We start from the raw sequence: 17,166 nt of genomic DNA, 5'->3' as shown, positions 1-17,166 counted from the left end.
AAAATAATCTGCCTCCAGGCTCAGCATTAGAAACAACAACAAATTAACAAATTAATGGAGAATATGATGCTTAAATGAAACCTTCATTATGCTCAGAGATGTTGCTCCTCAGTATAACAGTCTATTTGGCTCACAATGTGATGCCAGAATCACATTGGACCAGTGGTTTTCAACCTGTGTTCCATGGCACCCTGGGGTGCCTTGAATGATGGCCAGGGGTGCTGCGGGCAACACTGGCCTCTGTCCCTCTTCCCTTGCCTCCCTCCTCTGATTCCCTCTCACATCTCTGCCTCCCCAAGGCTTGCACAGTTGTTTGTTGCAGCAGCCCTGGCTACAAGCTCTTCAGGGGAGTGTTGCCTCTGGAGCTGGCCAGGGGGTCCTGATTGCCAGAAGCTGAGGTGGCCTTGGAGTAAGCAAGCAAGTGGGTGAGGGAGCCCAGCCAGCCAGTCCGCCAGCCCTTGCTTCTGGGAATGGACAGACAAGTCCCAGGCCCCTGTGGGGCAATGTGAGGAGGCACCTTTCTCTGGGGCTGGGGGGGGGGGGGGAGGAGCTCAGAGACCAGGGGTGGCAGCATCAACTGCTCAAAGGACTCCCAAAAAGAAGGGAGAAGAGAGGAGACTGAGGGAACACTTCACAAAGGAGGGTGTTTGAAAAGCGGTGAGGGGTTGCTAGCTCTGCAGGCAAGGGGTGACAAATAGGTTCCTGAGCCCCACAGGGGTGCCGCAGAAAGAAGGTAGTTCGTCAAGGGATCCATGGACTCAAAAAGGTTGAAAACCTCTGTATTAGACCACTTTCTTTTTCCTGAGCTCATCTTATATTTCTTTCAATCAACACAGAAAGACAACCATAAACTGTCTGATCAGCAGCAAGCAATTAATGAGGGCCAGAATCCTTTACCAATCTACACTGCAATCAATGTGAAAGAGAAGTACAGCACTCTGGATTTCAATGGTAGGATATTTTTGTTTTTTAATCTGTCACTAGATCATCATCTCCAATTGTTTTCTGTGAGAGAAAAATGACGGAGTAGGAGTTTGTTATTGCCTCGTGATTGGAAAGCCACCTTAACCAACTATGTAAAAGTTGGGTAAAGGGTGAAGGGACCCCTGACCATTAGGTCCAGTCGTGGCTGACTCTGGGGTTGCGGCGCTCATCTCGCTTTATTGGCCAAGGGAGCCGGCATACAGCTTCCGGGTCATGTGGCCAGCATGACTAAGCTGCTTCTGGCGAACCAGAGCAGTGCACGGAAACGCCGTTTACCTTCCCACCGGAACAGTACCTATTTATCTGCTTGCACTTTGACATGCTTTTGAACTGCTAGGTTGGCAGGAGCAGGGACTGAGCAATGGGAGCTCACCCCGTCGCGGGGATTTGAACCGCCGACCTTCTGATCAGCAAGTCCTAGGCTCTGTGATTTAACCCACAGCACCACCCACGTCCCAAAAGTTGGGTACAAATGTAATAAATACATGAAGCCCAGAGGCAATGTGGGTATCATAACCCCACTGAGAATGCTGTCCCTAAAGATGTGTAGAAACATAAGAGTGATCACTCTAGCATACCCTCAAACTGCCCTGATTTTCCAGGGACAATCCTGGAATTACAAAAGCCATCCCGGCTTCTGATCTGATCCCGGAATGTTCCGCAACTGCTGATCCTGGAATTTCCTCCGCAACTGAGCTCAAAGAGGAGGATGAGCCAGAGCTCCTGCCAAGCGACGGCAGATGTGGCTATGAGGGGAGCATCCTCTTGCCTCTCCATGGCTGCTGCTGCCAACATCCTCCCATGGGCAGCTTGTAGCGGCTGCTGGAGAGCAGGCGAGGAGGAGGAGGAGAGGCTGCTGCTGCTGCTGCGAGACCCAGGCCCCTGTGACGTGCTGGCTCTGAGGGGCTGGCTGAGGGCAGGGCTGCCCTGGGCAGGAAAAAGGGGGAGTGGAGCACAAGGAGTCTTGATTAATAATAATAATAATAATAATAATAATAATAATAATAATAATTAAAAAAAACAATGCTTTGTGCATCTGCGTCTAATCTTGCCCCTTTCTTAAATTTATTTATTTATTTGTGTGTGTTTTTCTTTTTGTAAATCTACCAAAGAATAAAATAAAACTGGGACAGTGGAGGGCATGTGTTCTGTGTCCCATTGGTGTGGTGGTGGTGGGGATGACAAAAATGGGGGGTTGAGGAGGGTCAGTTGGGGGGAGTGAGAAATGTCCCTCTTTTCATCCGAGGAATGTTGGAGGGTATGCTCTAGCTGGCTTGCAGTTTCCACCTAAGGTCTGCTTCAGAGTTGAGGCTTCTCCACACTTACATTTTGCTCCATATTTTCCAGCTACAGGTCCACACTTTAAAGCTCCATGTCTGAGTGCTCTCTTTTTTTGCACCAGAAAAACCTGCTCTTTACAGCTGGAGCACAACGAATGGCAATTTGGGCTTTCCGCGGATTGCCATTTGCTCCAGTAGAGCAGTAAAGAGTGGTTTTCGTAGGGAAAGCTCCAAAGCAAATAAAATAAAAAATAAAAAATAGAGCGCTTGGACATGGAGCTTTAAAGCACAGACCATGCCTAGAAAGGACAGAGGAAAGAAAGGTAACTGTGGCTAAGCCCTTATAATGCAATGACCTAGTTTGCACATGACATTTAACCAAGCTATGCTTTAATGTGAGCAACAAGTGTGCTACTGCACACTGTGATTTCTTTGGACAGGGTGAGCTATAAGTTAAGCTAAAGAAGAAAATGTGTCTTAATTCATAGATGGAGAGAGAGAGAGAGAGAGAGAGAGAGAACACTTTGCTCATGTTCTTCTAAATGTGATTGTAACTGCAGAATGGGTTGAGTTCACACCCTATGAAGTGGGGATACTAAAATATGGAGCTTTTGTCCGTGCTGAAGATTTTGGAAGTGAATTCTTTATGGGGCGTCTGATGAAGAGGATTCCAGAGACTCGGATCTGTTACCTGCAAGGTTCTTATTATTTTTGTTTAATAATGAAATAGCAATAATATAACCGATTTAGCAATCAAGTCCATGTAGTATGGGTAGTAACCAAGCTGTATGATCTGTCTAAAATCATATTGATGTACATGAGCATGTAGGGTATCTGAAACCCACACCAAAACTAATGAATTACCTTTTCTATGAATAGGTCAGTTTAAGGCATAAATGCTAGCTGGAACATAAAAAGGGCCTGCTGGACGAGGCAGCCTGTTCCCACAGTGGCCAACCAGATGCCTGTGGAAAACCTGAAACCAGAACCTGAGCACAACTGCACTCTCCTCAATTGTGATTCCCAGAAACTAGAAATATCAATAAGCTACAACTGCAGCCCAAATTGTCACTCAACCAGTTCCAGTCATTGTTTAGTATTGGTAGAACTAGTCTAGACCATGTGAAATGAAAGGAAAACAGACTGTTATCTTTAATGTTAAGTTCAACAATCTTTGTACAATAATTCAGGTACCTCTATAAAATTGTACCCCAATTGTACGGCCTCGGTCCAGTATACCTGAAGGAGCGTCTCCACCCCCATCGCTCAGCCTGGACACTGAGGTCCAGCGCTGAGGGCCTTCTGGCGGTTCCCTCACTGTGAGAAGCAAAGCTGCAGGGAACCAGGCAGAGGGACTTCTCGGTAGTGGCGCCCGCCCTGTGGAACGCCCTCCCATCAGATGTCAAAGAGATAAACAACTACCTGACATTTAGAAGACAGCTGAAGGCATCCCTGTTTAGGGAAGTTTTTAATGTGTGACATTTTAAAGTATTTTTAATCTTTGTTGGAAGCTGCCCAGAGTGGCTGGGGAAACCCAGCCAGATGGGCGGGGTACAAATAAATTATTATTATTATTATTATTATTATTATTATTATTATTATTATTATTATTATTCCTTAGAACACTCAGGATGCTACACAGAGATTATCTCAGTAATTCAACAACGTTGTAGGGTGGGCCAATACTACTGTCCTCCTATGGGACTGGGAACTGAGGAACAGTGACTACCTAGTGAGTTCATAGGAGAATTGATATTAGAGCCAGGAGCTTTGTAATTCATAGCTCATATGTCACAAGCAGTGAGAGAGGGGCATTAGCTCACCATAGCACATGCATTTTTCTTGCTTCTGACTACTTCACTAAGATTGCTGTGCTGCCTTTAACTCTATTGACCTCATTAGACTGAAGCAGAAACTAGTTAGTAAGTTCTCCGCCACTGAAAACAGCAGCCGTGAATCTGCTCCTCTTTTTTGCCTTGTAGCCCAACAAGATATCGTCAGGTGAATTTCTCTATCCCTACCTAACTTCATTGGCTGGCATTTCTGGAGGCAGGGAAATTCACAATGCAATGATATCGCAGCAGAAAGAAGAGATGCAAGCCTCGTGCTTTTGATGGCTAGAGAATCTCCCATAGCTTCAGTCACTGAGTATTTGTGCATGACAGAGGCCTATACCAGGAGCTACTCTGGGTCACCACCCTGATGTCTGGCATTATTTGTTCAGTGTTAAAATAACTTTGCATATGTTATGTCAGGATCCCTTCCATTGTAACGAATGCTAAGGTAACGTAGATGAAGTAAGGATTGAAACAATGCTTATACCGGTAATCTGTGAAGGGATGCTACCAGTGAATTGTGTGGGTGTGTGGCTCTGATTCATAATCACAGTAGCGCTCACAGAGTCCCCTGATTAGTGGAAAGAAAGGCAAACATGCTTTGAGTTTACACACCCACACAACTGAAAGAATACACCCTGTACTTGCCTTAACCAACCCATTAAAGCAGAATGGGCAAGCAGCCACAAATAATCTGCTGACACAAGGTTGGGTACAGCAGAGGCAAATGGCAGCAGGGCAATTGATACATTGCCAGCACAATGCCAGGCATCAGAAGACTTGGGTGTCTCAAGACATGGAGCATGTGCAGCCGGTGGTAGCCTATTTAAGGCCAATGAGGCTGCGGGCAGGAAGGAGATGCCCAGAGTTGAGCAAGACTGCAGTACTGGAAGGGCGGAGGAGGAAGAAGTGCCTCCCCACCCTAGCCTGAGGTTACTACAGGGGTGGCTGTGTGATGCAAAAAGAAGACTGAGCCCAGTGCATAGAAGATACAGCACATATGGCAGAGTGTATGGAAGCCCTCCAGGACCCTTGGCAAATAGTTTGCAGCCCACAGTCAATCTCTTCTTCTGACCACATGGTGGGAGAGGATTCCTGCTGTGCCCCAGTCCTCTAGGGCAAGCCTGCGGAGAGTGGGGGGTAGCCAGGTGCACACTTGCCCCAGGTCTTGGGGGGCTAAGTTGGACAGAGGGCCCTGCCAGGGGCCTGCCAGACTGCCTGCTCTGGGGCATGAGTTACAATGGCACAAATGGAATTCCTAAAAGCAAGGACCGTTCTGCCTTCATCATCGTTTCTTAAGCATGCGTCTGTTTGAACATGGAGATTGCAAATGTGTGCTCTGATTAAACAGTGCAATTTACTGCAAAAATTAAATAGTGTTTTTTCAGTAGAATAATGCTAAATTGTTATCAATTATCCCTCACTGTACAGGCATGTGGAGTAGTATATTTTCCCTGAATTTGCTGTATTTCTGGAATGATTCTCAAACCCCAGAGGACTTCTGGCACAAGTGGACACAAGACCAAATAGCTGACATTGGTTAGTTATTTTCCTAAGTGGCCTTTGACCTATTGATGGTGTTCTAAACTGATCTGTGAGCAATGAACAAATATTTTGGAACTTTGCTGCCTGTATATTATTAATGTTGGCTCCTTGTAAGCACATTTGTCTAAATGTTTTCAGATTTGTCTAAATGTTTTCAGATTTGTCTAAATGTTTTCAGATTTGTCTAAATGTTTTCAGATTTGTCTAAATGTTTTCAGATTTAGTCATCCTTGTATTAGACAACTGAAGCTCTAAATTGTGTGTGTGTGTGTGTGTGTGTGTGTGTGTGTTTAATGTTAAACGATGATTTTGAATGAGGGCTCAAAATGATTTTCTGCTTTTGCTGATTGAGCAGACACTTTCACAAAATATTTCTCTTTTGGAAAGGATTGTAGTTTGGAAAGGATTGTAGTTTCAGAAATTTATAAATTTTATAAATTCATCGTTGCTGCTTTTCCTTTGTAGATACAGAGCCTCATCTACCCACTCGACCACATGATCAAAAGACACATCTGTACACCCCTGCTGGACCGCTATCCAGTGCATTTAGAGATGTGCTTACTGATCGCCTATCAGTTGCCCAGTACCACAATTTTCTCAGAGGTCTCCAACTGGACAATGGCTACCTTGAGAATGACAATTTCCGTAGATGGAAAGGTATTATCATTTGGGATATATATATTCTAATGTAAAAAACATGCTGCCTGAGCTCAGTCTGAAATTAGAATAAGCACACTGCTTGCCAAGGCTCCTCACTCAACATTCCACCCAAATGTCCAGTCCATGGATATGTCGTGTTATTGTTTGTGCACATGCTAGATCATGCTATGGACTTGAATGCATTAGGTGGCAGTGGCTGTGTGCTAACTGAGCTTCAATGGGCCTTTGCCTAGTTACTGTGCCCCTCCTATGAGCCCCAGGCAGAGAGGTCAAGGGTCAAGGATGATGGGAGCTGTAGTCCAATGATATCTGGAGGGCACTACATTGGCTATTGTGTAACCCATTATATAGTGTTGATGCTTTGTTCCTAAATTCACTACATGAGGTGCTGTGCATTAAAGTGTATTTATACTTTTTCGGATTAATTAGCTGTGACCTTACAAACTGCTGTCCTTGTTTAATTGGTGTCTCCAAAGCACAGTAATGGCATAAATCATCTGATAATGAGATTCAGAGCTGGTTGCAGACATATATAATAGCATTGCATTGATAATAGCAAATAGAAATGATTCTACATTGGGTTATAGCTAGGGTTGCTACCTCTTTTGGGAGGGGCTTGCTCCCGTGCCTTTAATAGCAGCTCAGAAGTTAAGAAGGTAATACCTTGACTCATTACTTACATCAGTTCCCAGAAAAGTTACATTTGTTGAATTTGTGCCACATACTTGATAGTGCTTCCTTTAAAGAAGAGCAGAGCTGTAATTATCATATAAATATTCTAAAAAATAAATGAGATTTCCCCACCACCACCACTCTTCTAGAAATGGATAGCCACTTTGCAGAATTTTCTCTGAATAGTCTCCATCTCCCTCCTACCCCAATGCTTTGGAATGATGCTAGGTCCAGGGCATTTTGTAGCATGCAAAATGGTGGCCAGGCTGCCATGCAATTGCTGCCACTGCTATCTACAGCAAGAGCAAAAAATCTTAGGAAAAAAGACAGAAGCTGTGCTATTTCAATTGCCAATGGTTAGCCCCCACACCCAAGAAACCATTGGAGAAGTTATTTGCCCCAAAATAGGTGGAGAATTTTTAGGAGTCATTACTGGACAGCTCTAGTTTGGGGGCTGTCAGGGAACTGCCATCGGAGCCAGAGGGAGAGGGAGGGCTCCAGAGGGATTCCGGAGAGCGTCCCGGGAGGGAGAGAAGGAGCACATCTTCTGGGGAAGGAAATCAGCGTAACACCAGTGGAGAAGGGGGGCAGATGGGGGAATCGGCGAGGTGGCTCCAAGACTCCTCATCGGGAACCAGTGGGGAGAGCACGGGTCCTCAGATGCCCACACCCTCCCTGCGCAGAAGGCTTCCACGCAGAGAAGCTAGGCGGCGACTAGGCGTCAAAGAGCTTCTTTGCTGGAAGAAGTTCAAGAAACGCCCACTAACGGATTCTGCCAGCGATTGAGACAGCCACGGGCGCGTGGCTGTCCAGACAGAAAGGGTTCATTCAGGCAACCAGCCCAGGGTGGCGTTGATTTACACACAAGCAACCCCTAGAACCATTACAGGGGCCTGTGTTTATTAAAGCAAAGCCTAGTTCCACCCTTAGGCAAATAATTGAAACTTTAGACAATATTTGGAAAGCACTCAACATCTGAAACTGAAGAAGAGAAGTTGTAGGAGAAAATTTCCAAGTACGGCTCTTCTTTAAAGTTGAGCAGGAACAAAGAAAACTCCAGGTTGGAGAAGATTGCCTCTGTGGCAATGAAAACTCGAGCTTACTCTGTTCCACTTAAAACTGATTCTGTTTTGCCATTTAGGTACTATACTCGATGCTTCTTCACCCAATCAGCTGACTCAAACAGAAGAGTACTTGTCACTAGTAGATACTGGATTCTTCATCAATACAAGCGTTGCACCTATACTGAGAAAAGAGCGGAAGGCAGACATTATCATACATCTAAATTACAGTGCAGGATCACAGAAGTTGGTGAGAAATGCATCTTTCCCATTTCTGCCCATCTCTATAGATGATGAGTATCATAAATCATGGCTATAGCTAAGTACAGTCGTACTTGGATCCCGAATGCCTTGGCTCCCAAACAAATTGGCTCCTGAATGATTGAAACCTGGAAGTGAGTGTTCCAATTTTCAAACGATTTTCGGAAGCTGAATATCTCGCACAGCTTCCATGGCTTCTGATTGGATGTAGGAGCCTCCTGCAGCCAATCAAAAGCTGTGCTTTGGTTTCCAAATGTTTTGGAAGTCAAACGGACTTCTGGAATGGATTCTTTTTTACTTCCAAGGTACGACTGTATATCACAGTCCAAGGGACCTATATCCTTTCCCTCCAACTCCTATCTTCCTTTGGACATATCTAAGGCAAGTTTCAGTTGTGGGGGGAGGAGAGAGAAGAGGAAAAGTACTGGAAAGAGGAGGTCTAGAAAAGAAGGTAGGGAGAAAGCTGAGAGATGAGAGCAAGATTTATTCAGGAAACAAGCTGCAGGAGTAAGAAAAGACTAGGAGAAAGCCCTTGAATAAGTTGGAGGCTGGGGTTACTGTAAATGTCTCTGGCTATGAATCATCCTGCCCTGACATCTGAATTGCTATGATGTCACAGAATGTTCAGGAGAAACTACTAACACAGAGCCTAAGGACACAAGGAACACATTGTTTCTCGTAGGACAGGCTGTGCAGAGACAAGATGAAATAATTTCCCCTGATCCCTCACCTAGTAGCTAGTATTTCCCCGGGGAGTTTCAAAGAGAGTTCTGGTAGGTGTCTGCTCTTGGAAGGAAATCATACAGAGAAATGAGGAGTACTGAATTTTAAATAAGCCTTTCCACATTTAGCATATTATTGTATTACTAACCACCCAGAGTGGCTGGAGTGACCCAGTCAGATGGGTGGAGTATAAGTAATAATAGTTATTACTACTACTACTTTTTTCCACCTAGCCCCTGGAACAGTCATGCAAGTACTGTGCAGAACAAGGAATCCCATTTCCCAAAGCTGTGATACACGAAGATGACAAACACTTGAAGGAATGCTATTTGTTTGACAATGCAGAGAATCCAGAAGCACCAATATTAGTATTTTTTCCACAAGTGAATGATAGCTTTCGTTACTACAAAGCACCCGGTATGCCATTATTATTATTATTAGTAGTAGTAGTAGTACATTATACTTATAAAGTTCTGTATTTAGTGGTTTATTATCTACATGTTTACAGATGAGGAGAAAGAGGATAACAGAGGAAAGGGAGACACACAGAAAACCCATTTCCCCCACACATTTTGGAAGCAAATAAATTCCTCTAGAGTCAAGCGTCTGTCCTCAGAAATCACAAAATCTGCAAATTTGGACTCAGTTATATATCCTATGAGGACCCACTGTTGTGCATCTTCTTTAGCACAGCTAAGGAAGTCTAGCTTCAAAGGAAGTACCTCCAGTGCCAGCCTTACCATGGGAAGTCTAGCTGACATTGACTGAGCTTAAACTGGCCTTGTGAAGTTGAATGGACCTACGTCCTAAAAGCTAATCCTTCCCACCATTGTTCTCTAAGACCTTCCTGTTAGGTCGGGCCTTTGGAAACTAAGGTGCAGACGATGCTGATCATTGGGCTTCTGTCAGGGCAAATTATATTTAAAATGCTAGCTTTAGATATGTTGTGATGTATTTTAATTATCATTTTTAACTAGTTTGTTGTTTTAATTATTCTGTATTTTATAATGGATGTTTCTAAAATGTTGTAAGCCACCTTGATTGAATCCCAGCTCGGGAGAAAAGTGCGCTAGAAATACATTGAATAAATAAATAAATAAGTTAAATCTGTATTCATGAGGCAGTTTGATAGTCAGATGGTTGGCACTGGCAGGTGGCAGAGTTTGCTCATCATCAGGTAGTGGTGGCTGTTCAGCCACCAGCACACTAATAATTCTCAGGCACCTTGCACCAGGCGTCTTGTTCAACAACTCTGCATTTGTAATGCTCATAAACTTGGCTCATGGAACCCCTTAACCTCCTCGGTTCCTCATTAGACTGATCTATTCCTGAAAATGCCTTGATTATCTCCTTGGATCAGAGGTGTGAGGCATGCTGTTTCATCAAGATCTCACTGTCTTTCATCTTTTTTTTTGTTTTGTTTTTGGTTGAATAAAACTGTTCTCTTAACACTATAGCAGAGTTGTAAATGGAACCTACGCTTCTTCAAGGTTGTCAGCAATGGCCAAACTAGTCGTTTCACAAAATGCACAGTGTGCAACTAATTCTGGTTTCTTTCCTTCTTTATTTAATGAACTACAGGCACAGGGCCCCAGATTGTCATCAAATCATCAGTTCCTTTTTCAGCCACTATCCACAACCTTCCCCCACCCCCAGGGATGTCTATAAGACTTTGGGGGAAAGCTCCCATTTTTATCCTAAGCTTCATAGCCATGCCAAGGAGGACTTTGGTCCAGAGCATACCTGGAGATGGAAGGAATACACCTCTTCTCCCTGTACGCTGTGGTCCTGATGACAATTCAAGATAAAGATAGATAGAGATAGATAGATAGATGATAGATGATAGATAGATAGATAGATAGATAGATAGATAGATAGATAGATAGATAGATGGATGGAGATAGATAGATGATAGATAGATAGATAGATGATAGATAGATAGATAGATAGATAGATAGATAGATAGATAGATAGATAGATGATAGATAGATAGATAGATAGATAGATAGATGATAGATAGAAAGATAGATAGATGATAGATAGATATAGATAGATAGATAGATAGATAGATAGATAGATGATAGATAGATAGATAGATAGATAGATAGATAGATAGATAGATAGATAGATACATAGATACATAGATAGATGATGATGATAGATAGATAGATAGATAGATAGATAGATAGATAGATAGATAGATAGATAGATGATAGATAGATAGATGATAGATAGATAGATAGATAGATAGATAGATAGATAGATGATAGATAGATAGATAGATAGATAGATGATAGATAGATAGATGATAGGATGATAGATAGATAGATAGATAGATAGATAGATAGATAGATAGATGATAGATGATAGATAGATAGAGATAGAAAGATGATAGATAGATATAAGTAGAGGGGGGAAAGAGATAATTGCTTGCTACTCACTGAAGAAAGGGTGGCGCTGTGGGTAAAACCTCAGTGCCTAGGACTTGCTGATCATATGATCGGCGGTTCGAATCCCCGCGGCAGGATGAGCTCCCGTCTTTCGGTCCCAGCTCCTGCCCACCTAGCAGTTCAAAAGCACCCCTAAGTGCAAGTAGATAAATAGGTACCGCTTTATAGCGGGAAGGTAAACGGCGTTTCCGTGTGCTGCGCTGGTGCTGGCTCGCCAGAGCAGCTTCGTCACGCTGGCCACATGACCCGGAAGTGTCTGCGGACAGTGCTGGCTCCCGGCCTCTTGAGTGAGATGAGCGCACAACCCTAGAGTCGGACACGACTGGCCCGTACGGGCAGGGGTACCTTTACCTTTACCACTGCAGGAAAAACCCTTGTACAATATATGAAGGGTCTTAATTTCCTAGCATTGATGTATCAAGCCTCAATAACAGTACCACTAGCATACAATCCAAGAAGTTCAGTTTTTAAGCAGCAGCAGCAGTAGTAGAAGAAGAATTTATATACCACCCTATACCCGGAGGCTTCAGGGCAGTTCACAGAGAAGAAAACATGTCTTCAGTCAAACAGAACAATTTCCACAGGAAATCTGTGTGCCTTAGCAGCTGTTGAATATGCATGTATGAACTTAATTTTGGTAAATCCCATTCTTACAGCACTACCTTACTGCAATTTTTTCATAGGTGTTAAACGCTCTCCATCAGAAATGAAAGAAGGCAAAGTCGATGTCTCCAGTAAGTGCACCCCTTACTCTACCTACTCCCTGACATTCACTGATGAAGAGTACGATCAACTAGTGAAACTGAGTGAATACAATATTCTGAATAACCAACGTATGATCCTAGAAGCTTTGCATCTGGCAGTGGAACAGAGAAAGAAACTGAAGAAATGCACGAAATGAGATGCTGGAATATGGACCCAAGCTCTCTGAGCGCTCGTAAACCTCACTGAACTTTGGTTTGGACCAAGGGGCCCTACGGGATAAGCCAAGCAATTCAGGATGTCAACAAAAGTTATCTTTTCCCAAGACTGCTTGTGCTTTTTTGAGTGACTGAGATTCTAAATCAGCATGTCACTTATTTGAAAACTCAGCATCAGCTGTGCTGATTCTCCCAAGTTGGTTGCTGTGAATCTATCTGTACTTAGCAGGATTAAGGATTATTGTGTTCGTATCCTGTCCATGGACTTCCCATGGACATCTGGTTAGCCAAGATGAGAACAGGGTGGCAGACTTGGATGGACTTTGGCTCTGATCCAGCAGGGCTACTATTAAGTTCTTATCTCAGGAACAAACCAATTGTCATGCAAAACTTATAATATAGCTCCAGATCCCTTATGTAACAGGTATCATCTCTTACATTTCAATTCTGGGTTTGCATTTACTACTGGACAGGGGAGGTGCTGACATTTGAAAGCAACCTTCAGTGATCTCCCAGCACATCCTTGTGTGTGTTTACTCCAGCGTAGGAGCTTATCCACACTTCCACTTGTGCCATACCAAGAAAGCAGACTGGAACTGTCTGTGTGCATGCTGAGACTCTCAGCTTCTAATCCTGTCCTGGAGGGCCCTCCTTCTCCTGAGGTCCCTTGATGACTCAAGTCTCCTGTTTCTAGCTGCTCCCAGCTCATCCCTTCTGCTGACTGCTCCTCAGTGTCCCACCACCAGGCTGAAGACTCTAAGGTATCATCTTTGGAGCCTTCCTAGGGGGCTTTTGGGAGGCAGGATCCCACCACTCCTCCTCATCCAGCCTGTCCTTGACAACTGCTATAGATGTGGAGTTTATTTAACCTGCCTATTCTGAGATAGACCAATAACAAAAGGAATTGGGTGCCAATGTGGGGCTGCAGCTGCTTTGTAGGAGGCTTTTAAGTGGCAGATTCCGACTGTGCCACATGAAAAGCAGTGTTTTGCATGGGAATGCACAGTGCTTGGCACCATTAGAGTTGCCACCTATCCTGTATAATACAGGATTTTTTCTGTATTTCAATGTAAAATGCTGTGTCCTGCATTGATACAGTTTTGTCCTGTATTTCAGGTCTTCTCTGTGTGTGTGTTTCTGTTTCTGTCTCTGTCTCTCTCTGCCAAGTTAGGGATCCTCTCCAAATACATGTGCTTGAATAGGTGTGGGAAAGGACATGCATTTAACCTCTGGGTAGCCAAGCACAGAAAGATTTACAAATTCGTGTGTGTGTGCACGTGCGTGCATGCATGCATGCGTTTGTGTTAAATTCCAGAGGGGTCATCCACTTAGGCTGCAATAGATTGTAATGGATTGCTTTTGAGTCACTTCAGCACCAGGTGTGGGGGGGGGGATCACTCCCAACCGCCCCACCTTCCCTATCCTGTATTTTGCCAGAACAAAGGTGGCAATCTTACAAAACTAATTTGTTTGTAATGTTGGAACATCCTGTGAATTCTGGTAATGATTTAGGAACGTTGGAACATCCTGTGAATTCTGGTAATGATTTAGAAACACATAACTGAAATGGAAGGCTTGGCACTGTACACACGATTCTGTATCTATAAGTAGCAAATGGCATTTCCAAAGTCAACGCGACTAGATTATTTTAATACTTAATTTATTGACAGCAGCCTGAACTCAGCAGTGTGGCTTGTGCTTCTGCTGCTGCTCTGTTTGGCTTTTGTGGTTAATTCATCAATATTAAAGAAAACACGCTTGTTGGCTCAAGTTACTATTTGTAAGATTAGAAAAATAAAACCTGTTGGTTCAGTTTGGTAATAATGATGAACGCAATGGAGTGTATCTAGTTTCTGACTTGAGAAATGCTCTTCCTGCTTTTGGGCTTCTCATGAACATCTGGGAAAACAGGATGCTAAGCTAAATGGGCCACTGGCCTGAATCAAGAGGGATTTTCTTATGTTCCTATGAGGAGTACATTTCTAGCAGCTTTCAGAGTAACAGTAACAGAGCAACCTGAAAGCTGACTCAGTACTCTGAGTATCACATAAATACTGCCAAATAAAATGGAAGTCAATAAAATCTCTTGGATGCAGCCATGTTTCCAATTAAAAATGCTTAATTATTCTCAGGGTGACATGTCCTGTTGTGCAACAGAATCATGCTTCTGTCTCATGTTCATCCATCAGTATCACCTCAGTCTTTCTACCCAGCACAAATGTCTACTCAATCGCTCAACTTTTCCTAATTAAATTTGGCAGGTGTCCATCACCCACTATCTGCTAATTAAATCTGGTGGACGCATTTCTTCTTCGATTTTGAAAAGACTATTAGCACTGAACCTAGCAATGCATATGATTGCTTCTACAAAGCTTATGTTGGAGTAGGGTTGCCATGTGTCTGAGAAATCCCAGACATGCCCTCATGTCCTCTTTTGAGGGGCCAACATGCCCATCAGGGTTTTTGTTTACATTTTAAAGGCAATGTCCTGGTTTGGGGTCTTTTTATTCCGGAGGGGGGTTGGCTCAGGTGTAAGCAGATTGGGCTTGGGCTGCTCTACACACCGTGGCCGGACCGAGCTGGGGAAAGAGGCACACAGGCGTGACAGCAGTCCCACACGCCTCTTTTCCCTGCTTGGACGGGCATTGGCTCAGGCGATTCCTAAGACTTACATCCAACAGGATGACCCCCGTAGGGACTGCCATCTGGGGGAGGAACAAACAGGCTGAGCTCCAGGTGCTGGCTGCTTAAATGGGCAAGGGGCAGATCCGAGAGACGCCCACAATCAGCTCCATTGGCTCCGCCCCCAGCACAGCCCAAGTCCCAGCCTGCATCCCCATTTGCCAAAGCAGGGTTCAGGCTAGGATCCAATTCCTGATAGGCAGAGAGGGCTCATGCCCCCTCCCCTATCAGGAAGGGCACAGCCTCCTCCACTCGCAAAGAGTGAGTGGGCTTGTGCAAACTTCTGAGGGCTGCATCCTGCAAGTGGTTGGTGGGCAACAGTGTTTGGTGGGTGGAGCAACAGCACATTTTTGACCTTGACTCTCCTACCACTTGGGAGGACAATAGCTCAAGGGTACAGCATCTACTTTGCATGCAGAAAGTCCCAGGTTCAATTGCCGGCTTCTCCAGGTAGGGCTGGGAGAGGCTTGTGTCTGAAACTTCCAGTCAGTGTAGGCAACAGTGGTCTGATTTTGTATAAGGGAGCTTCCTATGAGTCTACAATAAGGGACATTGCAGCCACAGGAAAGCCATCTGCACACACTTCTCCATCCTCCATCCAGGCAAGAGGCATCATCAAAGTTCAAGGACCTGTTTCAGCCTCAAGGAGGCTGCAGATGTGGACCAGAGAGGTATGGCCCAGAGAAAGGACTATTGTGAAGAACTGATGCTCCCTTTGGAAATAACTGGTGTTTCCCATTTAATTGTCTTTGTAGCCAATTAAGCTATATTTCAGGAAAGGAATGCTATTGTTGCATGCCACCCCAATCTCCCAGCAGTGTGAGATTCCAGGGGTTCCAGGCACTCACTCAGGGTTCACGTATCCTTTTGGAAGTGAAGCACAGTGGAGACTGTGGTGTCTTTATGATATATGGTTTATTTACACATATATACAACCTGAGCCTAGGATGGAGGGATACACAGGATTTACACCCCAATAGGGTCTTGTTTCTCCCATATCCACAGCCTTGGATATCAGCAGAAATCAGCCATGGCTCTTACCATCTCTCCAGCTTGCCACCTTTACCACACTACAACCTTGGTGGAATCTAGACACATTTAAAAAAAAGTTATGAAAATGCTTTATAAAAAAATGTTTTGAAAAATGTATTGAATTTGCCATAGCTCACCATCGCCATCTGGTGTCAAATTTGTATAAGGCACTTTACAATACAAAACGTTTTATATAGCTGAGTCCCTTTTCCCTCCAGGTCACATCCCAGCCAACTCTAAACCCCTGCTTTAACTCTAAGCTGGAGGAGCGGCCCCATCCAGAGACGCCTCCCTTTAGCTTTATTGACAGGTCATCATCTTCCCTTTTGTTTTCTTAATGGCTCATCATCCAAGGTGATTACCTCATGAGGAAGCTGGCCTGACTGATTTAGCTTTCAGAATTTGATTAAGTGTCTGGCACCCACAAATTCATAATAACATCAATGATTATTTTACTTTAGACTGTTGTCCAGTAATTCTGGCAGCTGCTGTAGCCATCATATGATTCTAGCCACAGCTTGCACGTGTTGAAAAAAACTTAAGATTGCTGTTCCTTGAAGTCGGTGATAACATTCCATGCACAAAATTGCATGTTGTTGTGCTTATGTGGGATTACACAGCCCACAGTGGGTGGAGTGGGTTACAAATAATGCAATAATGTCAAAGGGAACTACAGCAACTGAAATACAGAATCCATTATCATATGGATCTCTTACATTCACTTTGCTGCAGTAATACATGTACACATCATGTTGATGCAATGATATGGAAGGCTTCGGAGAGACATAACTTGTTAAGAAGCCTATTTGTGGCGCAGCAGAGGTTTTGGCCCTGATAAAACACAAGAGCTACCCATCACAGCTGAGAAATTGAGGTCAAGAAAAAAGCCCAAACTCAAATGAACATTTAGATTTATATTCAGAAAACTAATAGAATTTGCTAAAAGGTAGCATGACTCTCTTAGAGCTACATCTCTGGTGAGAACATGAATGCAGCTCGCAAACTCATGCAGACCAGTGTGACTGGTGAGTATTTGGTGACCTTTATATTTTGCATTTATT

The 17,166-nt window shown here is 44.0% G+C and overlaps 1 protein-coding gene across 1 annotated transcript in view; it reads left to right on the top strand.

The window, feature by feature from the left end:
* The window catches only part of LOC114594270 (cytosolic phospholipase A2 epsilon-like), a 37,478-nt gene extending 23,057 nt beyond the window's left edge, over positions 1-14,421 (top strand). The window contains exons 13-19 of the mRNA XM_028723721.2: positions 837-951; positions 2,825-2,962; positions 5,531-5,638; positions 6,110-6,301; positions 8,118-8,287; positions 9,255-9,438; positions 12,155-14,421. Of these exons, the coding sequence (XP_028579554.2) occupies positions 837-951; positions 2,825-2,962; positions 5,531-5,638; positions 6,110-6,301; positions 8,118-8,287; positions 9,255-9,438; positions 12,155-12,372 (1,125 nt within the window). The 3' untranslated portion in view covers positions 12,373-14,421. The remainder of the gene's footprint in view (positions 1-836; positions 952-2,824; positions 2,963-5,530; positions 5,639-6,109; positions 6,302-8,117; positions 8,288-9,254; positions 9,439-12,154) is intronic.
* The last annotated feature ends 2,745 nt before the right edge of the window (positions 14,422-17,166 follow it).

This window comes from Podarcis muralis, chromosome 1 (assembly GCF_964188315.1).
Source record: "Podarcis muralis chromosome 1, rPodMur119.hap1.1, whole genome shotgun sequence".
Lineage (NCBI taxonomy): Eukaryota > Metazoa > Chordata > Lepidosauria > Squamata > Lacertidae > Podarcis > Podarcis muralis.
Note: the sequence above shows the minus strand (reverse complement) of the source record. Positions and strands in the feature narration are given on the sequence as shown.